This window comes from Equus caballus, chromosome 9 (genome assembly GCF_041296265.1).
Source record: "Equus caballus isolate H_3958 breed thoroughbred chromosome 9, TB-T2T, whole genome shotgun sequence".
NCBI classification, from domain to species: domain Eukaryota; kingdom Metazoa; phylum Chordata; class Mammalia; order Perissodactyla; family Equidae; genus Equus; species Equus caballus.
In genome coordinates this window covers 27,818,855-27,829,440 of record NC_091692.1, presented here as the reverse complement: position 1 = coordinate 27,829,440, position 10,586 = coordinate 27,818,855, and the positions used below count along the sequence as shown (strand labels likewise).

At 36.3% G+C, this 10,586-nt stretch overlaps 1 protein-coding gene across 5 annotated transcripts in view; it reads right to left on the bottom strand.

Annotated features, from left to right (window-relative positions):
* Positions 1-309: 309 nt before the first annotated feature.
* The window catches only part of TMEM68 (transmembrane protein 68), a 39,581-nt gene continuing 29,304 nt past the window's right edge, over positions 310-10,586 (bottom strand). For 4 of the 5 annotated variants that reach the window (XM_070221367.1, XM_005613141.4, XM_070221369.1 and 1 more), the window contains exon 6: positions 310-1,654. In XM_070221367.1, coding sequence (XP_070077468.1) covers positions 1,550-1,654 — 105 coding nt within the window. In that variant the 3' untranslated portion in view covers positions 310-1,549. 5 annotated transcript variants of the gene reach the window in all.

Sequence of the window (10,586 nt, the reverse complement as noted above, 5' to 3'; positions counted from 1 at the left end):
AAAATCCAATAGTTGCCCAGAAACATTATTCTCATTCACTTTATGATCATTTATTCATTCATTCTGGAAATATTTATCAATTTTAAATAAACACTGCAAACTGCTAGAGGGGAAAAAAGCTGCAAATAATCATTAATTGAGTCTTTTCACTGAAATTGAAATTCAAATATACTTATTACATTGGAAAGTAAGGTTTATTCATTGTGGCTGAGATAGATGATTATGATTGTGGGTGAGAAAGCATAAACAATAAAACAAAAAAATCAGTTTAAAATAAGAAAATGTCACACATGCAACTTCACAAGAAAATGAATTACAATGCAGTTTGACTTTTATTTTTATGTTGTTCAATTTTATACACATTACACATATCATACATATACACTTGTTATACAAAAATCCAAGTAATTTAATATCTATAAAGGAAGAAGAGATACTGCATTTGATTTCTGGTACTATTCTATTTAAATACTTTTAAAATTCAGATTTCAAGGAGACAACAAATTGAAAGCCATTAATTTTTCAGAAAGCTGTGTGTTCACATAAATTCATCATTCAAGTATATTTTTAATGAAACAATAAACCATCTGACTAGTTGCAAAGTCAAACTGAACAAGCCACGATATGGAGCAAAAGCAGAGCTTTCTTTAGCTCCTGTCATCAGCCTAGAATCCACTTCTAAGATATGAAACACAGCACAACAGTGATTTTAACCTGACACTATTAAATGCCATAGTAAGGGCTGACAATGTACAGAACACCCTATACTGTTTGTTCACAGATTCTCATTAAAAACACAATACTAAAAAAATAATAATAATTAGAAATTTTATTTTTTCTACATTTTTATTCATTATGAAAAGCAATACATGTTTTTCATTGTGCTTGGCAACTCGACATCATATCTGAAGGAATAATTTAAACATCTTATAAACAAAATATATACATAAACTCTAAAAGATCTTGGTATTGTTTAATTAATTCACTTATAATTTCGGTTCTATGGTTATCAACCACAGCAAATATAAAGAATTTAAAATAATATTGCTCACCATAGTATAACATGTTTTTAAAAAGTGAATTGTTGAGGCACGAAAGCATTACACGATTTGCCCAAGATCATGAAAGGAAGAGGAAAGCGCATTTTCTTTTCTAACTTAAGCGTCTGTCCTAAACCCTAGGTTACGCCATCTCGCAAAATTACCTCAGTGCAACAGATACAGAAATTAGATGCATATTTCGGAATGTTTGTTTAACATAAATTGCTCTTATTAATAAACTTAACTTTAAGAATCTAAATGTTTATCATACATTAGGAATTTATAAAAAGAAACATGATCATTTTCTGAATTAATAGGCATGTAATGAGTTATTGTTTAAATTTGACACATTTGATTGCAAACACAAAACTGACAATACAATTTTAAACAAGTTCAGCAAAAGATGCTTATTAACATGATTTGTTAAAAAATACTTATTGTAGTACCTACAAAATTTAGAAGACAGTACTAGAGACACACATATTAATATAAATGTATCAAATCATCTTCTAGTTGATCTTTTGTTTTTTATAGAAACGTTCTAACAAAGCACTCATGATGTTTCCCGGTATTCTTTGGTGCTCATCAATCAAAGCTTGAACAGCATTCTTTGTCTATTAAGAAAACAAAAGACAAGCCATTATTCTTTTAGTTCTCAATATAGATCATTTATTTTGTGAAGAGTTACTATACCACTACTTTCAAAAGGCCCTCCCTAATGTGGCAGCCATCTCTCCTCAGAATTGATCATTTCCTCCTCAGACACCCAGAGCATATTTCTTACACTTACGCATGAATCACAGTTAGTGTCCACAGGGCTATGTCCCACCCCGATCATAAGCTCCTTAAGATACAGCTTAGCGTTTCTCCAGCATTGAGCACAGCAATGCCTTGCACACATTAAACACTACAAAGGACTGAAAAAAAATCCGAAGAAAAAAAGTAGCAGGAAATTTTCTAGCAGCCAAGTGGTAGCTTCACTCCTTTCCAGCCAGTAATAAACTTCTGTGTATTTTTCTTTCATCACCAGACCTACCAATTACATCAGGCAACACAACAGGAAAAAGTGAGGAAAACTACGAATGAGCTGATAATCTTTGTTCATTACCTTAATTTCTAGACAGTTTACCAGGAATTTAAATTAAGTCATAGCAACAGAAAAGTCAATTAGGATATATCAAGAAATCTTCTAAAACTATTTGTTTCCCATTAAATTCATGACAAATTTCAACACTTTTTACCCTTCTTTTTTTGTAAGGAAGATTGGTCCTGAGCTAACATCCGTGCCCATCTTCCTCTACTTTGTATGTGGGACACTGCCACAGCATGGCTTGACGAGCAGTATGTAGGTCCGTGCCCAGGATCCAAACCTGCAAACCCCAGGCTACCAAAGTGGAGCATGCGAACTTAACCACTATGCCACTGGGCCAACCTCAACAATTTTTACTTTTAAATCAGTTTGTGGCTATCTAAGAAAATGTTTTATGCATATAGATAGTGCATGCATGACATGCAAACACACTTCCTTTTAGATGCCAACCTTTCAATGAGCCTTCTTTTTTATAATCTTGGACCTTCATCTCTTTTTAAATATAATTAATAAACCCTAGCCCAAAGATGTATTTAAAAAATACGCCTCTCTAAACCACAAGTTTTCATGTCTGTGGAATAAGAACTATTTCATACACTTACTATAAGAATTAAATGAAATTGAAACCGTGTCTTCAGGTACTTCGTACAGTGACTAACACATAGGTTGTGTTCTGTGAAGTATTTTTTAAAATTTTATTCATTCATTCAGAAAATATTAGATGCTTTGAAAGCCATAATGTTAGTGAACTAACTTTCTAATCTCAAGGAGGGCATAACTTAATAAGCATAATCAAGTACAAAGTAAGTAAAATATAAGATCATTTGTGAGACATATCATCTGAAATGTGAAAAGAAGGTGTGAAAGTTCAGACCAAGAGCCCCTTTGGTGGGCAGTGACCAGGGAAGGATGCATGAACAGGGGTACTGTTCAGTCTGGGTCTCCAAGGACCAGTAAGATTTCCATAAGGAAGGAGCATGAGGAGAAAGACCACAGGGAAACACTGTCTAAGGAAAGGCAAGTTGGAGAGTTCTGCTGGAGTTTCAGGTATGCATTCATAAGCTGGGTGGCATAAGGCTTTAAAATGAGGTTTTAATTAAGTCGTGAATGGAGTTAAATACCAAGTGAAAAAGAACAGAATTTGTTCAGTACAAATTGAGGTGTCAAGGAATGATTGCTGGGTGAAGAAATATCAGGGCTTTGCATTAAGAAAATACAACTCTTGGAAAGATCACCAACGACCTCCTTTTGTCACTAAATCCAATGGACGTCCTTTTAATCCTACTTGACTTCTCAATCACCATTGAACTTGCTTCTGGAACTCACACACTTGAAGAAAAGCTAGCTTTGGCCTTTCAACCTCTTTTTGCAGATTTATAATCCCAGAATCAGGCACTGACTTATTCTTCAAAGGTTCAGTAATCTTACCCATTTCCACAGCTTTAATTACCACCTATTTGCATATGATTCTCAAATTTCTATCTCCAGCCCTCTCAGCTACAGATAGGAACGTTCAATAAGACTTCCCTTGAATATTTTAAAGGCACCTCAAATTCAAACTGCTCAATTCAAGACTAGCCTAACCTTCTTTCTCCCTCACACTCTGTCCTTTCCTGAGTTCCCTATTTCAGCAAATGACACTACCATGAATCTAGCCAAGCCAAAGCCTGGGAGTCATCCTTAACTCACGCTTCTCATTCATAACACTCAATCCACTGACGGCATCCATTAGTTTCACCTCCTCAATACCATGCAAATCTATCTACTTCTCTCCATCTTCTTTCTACTTTAATATGTATATTATATTTATATATATTATTTATATAAATGTATTTATATGTGGATGTGTGTATAAGAATGTAGAGAGAGGCAAAGAGACAGAAAGTGTAAACATGGAAACAAAACAACAGAGAGATTAAGACTGAGAGAACTTTAAGGAAATATCCCAGGTGTCCTCTTCAGCATCAGCACAGGGTATTTTAATTTAGATTTAGATAGTGTTTACAAAATGGTTATTCTCCACAATCAAATACCTGAACAGTCTATCATCCATTTTTTAAATGAAGTTTCATTTCTACATTAATTTGGATGCTAGTAATTTTGAGTTTGTGATAATCCAGGGGTCATTATGCTATAGTTTATGCTTATATTATTAACAATGAAGATGGGAAAATCACAACGATATATTTACAAAAGGAAAATTTCAAGTATTATTTCAAGTATACTTTAGTTCAATAATGACAATTTACAATAAAAAATATGGATATGGCAACTATATATTTAAGTAAATTCCCTCAAGAAATTCTACTAAACTATGCTTTGGTAGACTACTTCTGTTACTTTAAGTATTGAAAATAAAGTCCATAAAGTAACTGGGGGCAATAACTGAGGTATTTCAATGATTCGGAAAGGCCTTTTCTTTCTTATTTAACTTGAAATAGTTAAGATTTTACTACATTTATATATTTTAATACACAAAATATCTAACTCTACCAGAGACATGAATGTGAGTAAATTTTTCTATCATATGAAAAATTACTGGAGTTTAACTATCAGTAATATATTTTCATTAACTGAGAAAAATAAGGGAACAGGAATCATTTAATTTTAGACCTGGAAGAAACCTCTGAGATCACCTAGTTCGATTTCCCCATTCTACAAATAAGGAAACCAAGGCAGGAGAAGAGCATGGCAGCTATCCAAAGTGGCACTGCTGCCTAGCGGGAGAAAGGGGATTAGCATCCAGGCTTTTTTCCCCCTTCTCTCTCCACTACCTTCTATTGTGACCATAAAAATAGACAGTATTTGTAAAAAGCAGTCTTAAGTAGCTCTGACTCACTTAAATCCTGATAGGCCAGAAAAAATTTAAAAAGAACAAAACAGAATTCAGTTATATCCTAAAGAAGAAAGAGTTTGTCAGGAAGCAGCAAAGAAATGTGCTATATTAACAGAAAGTGTGTGGGGGCCAAACAGCGTCACGGGGGGAGGTCTCAGCCCTGGTGGAAGGCTCCCGGAGCCATCTCAGGAAGGTATCGCTTGTGGCTGAGAGAAGAGTCGCACTGTGTGGAGAGCAGGTCCTGACCCGGGAAACCACTGTCATGGGGTTTTACTTTCAGGAAAAGGAGAGCAATAAACTGTGAGTATACTTAATGAACCAGCAGAGTAACTGGAGGTAAGTTTTCTAAGAATGAAGTTCATACACGAGGCACGTAACGTATCATTAATGTTACTTTTGTGAAACTTCCTCCATATCAGCTGCTTGGTTTGAACGGTCTCATCTAATACAACATTACAGCTACTTCAGCTGCACATCCTTTTCTAAATGTCTGACCTTGCCGAGTCCCAGTAAGGCAGAGCGTATTACAGTCATTCATCCCCTCTGCCTCCTAGGCCCCTCTCTTCTGGGCCATCCCTGTCGGAGGAATCCAGGTCCTGCCCCACTAAAGTCCAAGGTGGCCATGTGACTGCTTTGGCCAATAAAATGTCAGTGGGGGTGAGCGAGCCACTTTAAAACAGAAACTTTAAGGGCCATCTCATGGTTGCACTCCTAACCTTTTCTTTTGGCCATGCAAATGGCAACATCCCACATGTGGTTCTTTCAGGTGAATCCCAGAATAAAGACATGGACCTCAGGGGAAACACAACATGAACAAGAAGAAAGCTTTATTGTCCTAAGTCTCTAAGATTCTGTGGTTGGTTATTATCACAGCATAAGCTAGCAAAGCTGAATAACTCATCCAGTTTTCTCATGTGTAAAACAGCAATAAGAGAGCTACCTTATAAGGTAGATGTGAGGATTAAATCAGAGTATGCATGGAAAAGACAGAGTAAAATTATTTCTATTCACAGATGACATGATTTTATACATAGAAAACTCTAAAGATTCCACACAAAAAACTATTAGAAGTAATAAACAATTCAGCAAAGTTGCAGGATATAAAATCAACACACAAAAATCAGCTGTGTTTCTATACACTAACAATGAACAATCTGAATAGAAAATAAGAAAACAATCTCATTTATAACAGCATCAAAAAGAATAAAATACTTAGGAATAAACTTAGGCAAGGAGGAGGAATTTTTGTACACTGCAAACCATAAAACACTGCTGAAAGAAATTAAGGATGACACAAATAAATGGAAAGATATCCTATGTTCATGGATTGGAAGATTTAATATAGTTAAGATGTCCACACCATCCAAAGTGATCTACAGATTCAAGGCAACCTCTATCAAAATCCCACAGTATTTTTTGCAGAAATAGAAAAAAACACCCTGAAATTCATATGGAATTTCAAAGGGCCCTGAACAGCCAAAGTAATCTTGAATTAAAAAAGAACAAAGTTACAGGCCTCACACACACTGATTTCAAAACACATTACAAAGCTACAGTAATCAAAACAGTGTGGTACTGGCATAAAGATAGACATACAAGCCAATGGAACAAAACAGACAGCCCAGAATTAAACCTTTGTATATAGGGTCAAATGATCTTTGACAAGGGTGCCAAGATCATACAATATGGAAAAGACAGTCTCTTCAAAAATGGTGGTGGGAAAACTAGGTATTTACATGAAAAAGAATGAAGTTTGATGTGTACCTTATACTATACCCAAAAATTAACTCAAAATGGATTAAAGACCTAAACATAAGACCTAAAAGTATAAAACTCCTAGAAGAAAACAGGAGAAAAATCTTCACAACATTAGATTTGGTAATGATTTCTTGAATATGATACCAAAAGCACAGGCAACAAAAGCAAATGTAGACAAATGGAACTATAACAAACTCAAAAACTTCTGCACATAAACGAAAAAACCAACAGAGTGAAAAGGAACCTATGGAATGGGAGAAAATATTTGCAAATCATCTATCTGATAAGGGGTTAATATCCAGAATATATAAAGAACTTCTATAACTCAACAACAAAGAAAACCCAAATAATACAGTTAAAAAATGGGCAAAAGACTTGAACAGGCATTTCTCCAAAGAAGAAAGACAAATGGCCAAAAAGTTATGAAAAGTTGCTCAACATCATTAATCACTAGAGAAATGCAAATCAAAACTACAATGAGATACCACCCACATCCATTAGGATGGCTACTATAAAGAACCTCCAGAAAATAATGTGTTGATTAGGACGTGAAGAAATTGGAACCCTTGGACACTGTTGGTGGGAATGTAAAATGGCATAGCCACTATGGAAAACAGTATGGAGGAGGTTTCTCAAAAAATTAAAAATATAATTATCATATGATCCAGCAATCCTACTTCTGGGTATACAGCCAAAAGAATTAAAAGCAGGATCTTGAAGACATAATTGCACATCCATGTTCACTGTAGCATTATTCACAATAGCCAAGAAAATGGAAGCAACCCAAATGACCATCAATGAATAGAATGGATAAACAAAATATGGTATATACATACAGTGGAACATTACGAAGCCTTGAAAAAGAAGAAAACCTTGTCACATGCTACAATATGGATGAAACTTGAGGACATCATCCTAAGTGAAATGACACATAGCAAGTCACAAAAAGACAAATAGTATATGATTCCACTCATATGAGGAATCTAAAGTAGTCAAACTCACAGTAACACAAAGTAGAATGGTGGCTGCCAAGGGCTGGGGGAAGGAGGAAACAGAGGGTTGGTGTATGATCTCACTTCTATGTGGAAGCTAAGAAAGCCGAATTCATGGAAACAGAGAGTAGACTGGTGGTTGCCAGGGGCTGGGAGGTGGCGGAAATGGGAAGATGCTGGTCAAGGGTATAAACTTCCAGTTATGAGTAAATTCTGAGGATCTAATGAACAGCATGGTGACTACCGTTAAGAATACCATCTTACACATTTGAAAGTTGCTAAGAGAGTAGATCTTAAATAATCTTGTCACACACACAAAAAAAATGGTGAATTATGTGAGATAATGGAGGTGTTAACTAACTTTATTATGGTAATCAGTTCACAATATATACATGTATCAAATCTTCACATTGTACACCTTAGACTTACACAATGTTATATGTCAATTATATCTCAATAAAGCTGGGAAATAGAAAAGAATCTTGTGCAGCCCGTAAAGGAACCCAAATAAAGTGTTGATGGATATATATGAAAAAGAAGAAAGAAGGAAATGGGGAGTTGGTGTCAGAGGGTACCGAGATTTCATTCTACAAGATGAAAAGGCTCTAGAGAGCTGCTGCACAACAGGAAGACATGTGATACTACTGAACGGCACGCCTCAACATGGTTGGTAAACTTACGTGTTTCTGATCATAATTTAAAACATTTTTTAAAAGTCAGGCTATGTATACAAAAGGCTGGTGTAAAAGTTATAATCAAAATACCTCATCCTATTTCCTAGGTGATTCAATTGCAAGATATTTGTTGCTTCTTATGTAGTTTTATACTCTTTGAAAGTATAATCGCAAACTGAGTGGTCTTTTCTCATGCTCATCTTCCTCGACCTCTTTGCAGGAACTAATGTTACTGTTCACTCCTATTTTTTTACAAACCTCACTTGCTGACTTCTCTCATACAACCTGACTTGTTATCCTACCTCTCCGCCACTTCCCTCAGTCAGCTTTCATAGTACTTCCTTGGCCCACTCCTTAAATGTTACGTCTCCCACAGTCTCTCCTCAGTCCTCTAATCTCTCTCTAATCTGCCTTGTAAAGCTCATGGCTTCAGTAATCGTCTCAGTACAAATGTCTCCTAAATCTTTATCACCGATTCTGACTTCTCTCCCAAACTCTAGTACAATATTTCCAAAAACCTATGTACATAAATATATACCTGGATATCCTGCAGGTAACTATATAGAATTAGTTTTCAAGTGTGGTACACTCTATAGCTGTAAAATCTCTCAAGTTTGTACTTTGCTCTCCCTTTCAAGTAAATAAGGAGATCATTATCTAATTCATTCATTCCTCAAATATTTACTGAGATCTAGTTAAACACCTAACACTGTTCTGGGAACTAGAGACAAAAATTCATAGCATAACCTCAGCTCTTAAAAAATAAACTAGGACCCAGACCAGTGGTTAAGTTCATGTGCTCTGCTTCGGCGGCCTGGGGTTCACGGGTTCAGATCCCGGGAGAGGACCTACATACCGCTCATCAAGCCATGCTATGGCGGTGTCCCACATACAAAATAGAGGAAGATTGGCACAGATGTTAGCTCAGCAACAATCTTCATCAAGCAAAAAGGGAAGATTGGCAATAGATGTTAACTCAGGGCCAATCTTCCTCACAAAAAAATAAATAAATAAGAAAACTAAAAAAAAAAATAGCATAACCTCTGCACTTTTATTTATATGTATCTACATAATCACAATTGCTAGAGTCATTTTCACAAACCATTGTAGAGGAAGAGGTCATACATCTGCTTGCCTTGGCCAAAAAAATTTGAGTGGAACCAATGTAAGCCACTTGCAAACAGAGGCCAACCCCAATTGAAATGTATTTGGTAGACCAATTCCCTAGTCTGATATTTAAGGGGCTAAAAATGTAGCTCCTACTTACTTTCCCAGTTTGATCTTAACCAAACTCTACCCACTAAGCTAGTGATCCCCCAACTTTATTCCACAGCTATTATTAAGTGCTATTCACGGGAAAACAGGGAGAGAGTTTTGGTCAGATGAGACTGGGAAATGCTCTTTGAAACAAAGTTAAATAGATCCCTTTACTGCAGGGCTCCCTAGAACCTTTAACACGTTAATGTGCTTTGCAAAATTCCTGGAGGAGAATTTATTAGGTCTATCCCAACCTTGCTATTCTAATCACATCAGACTGCTCAGCACTGTTGGTATAAGCGGTCAGCTTTCCTTCCACTGTTTCTTTGTTCATACGCTTCCCCCCCGCCCCAAGTCCACACGTCCAAGTCATGCCCATCTTTCAAAACCCACCACAGATGCTCTCATTCTAGGAAGCTTTGCCTACTTTTCCCTCACAAAGCAGTCTCCTTCCCCTTTGAGCTTCTACTGGTCTCATGCAAAGTCAGCCTCCATCTTGCTTCTAGTGATCTTTCAAAATGCAAACCTACTACCTCAGTCGTCTGCTCTCAACAGCTCCCCCGACTTCCAGGAAACAAAATCAATTTTAGGCCATCACAGTCTAGACCCTCCCTACATTTCTAGGTTCATCTCCTGCAATCTCCCTAGTAGCTAAACCAGACTACCCTCAACTTCCCAAAGATTTTCTACTATTTCATGTTGCCGTCCCTTTAAACATTCAGTTTCTTCTACCTCATTACTCTTTGCCCAGCTAATCCCTTCTTGTCTTTCAGAACTCAGTCCAAGTATTACCTCCCTCAAGGAGGCGTCCCTGATCTAATTTAGATGCCTTTCCTTTGTGCTTCCATAATACCCTGCACAGCAGTTCTTAACCAGGGGAGATTTTGCCCTCTGTGGGGACATATGGCAGTGTCTAGAGACACTTTTTAATTGTCATTA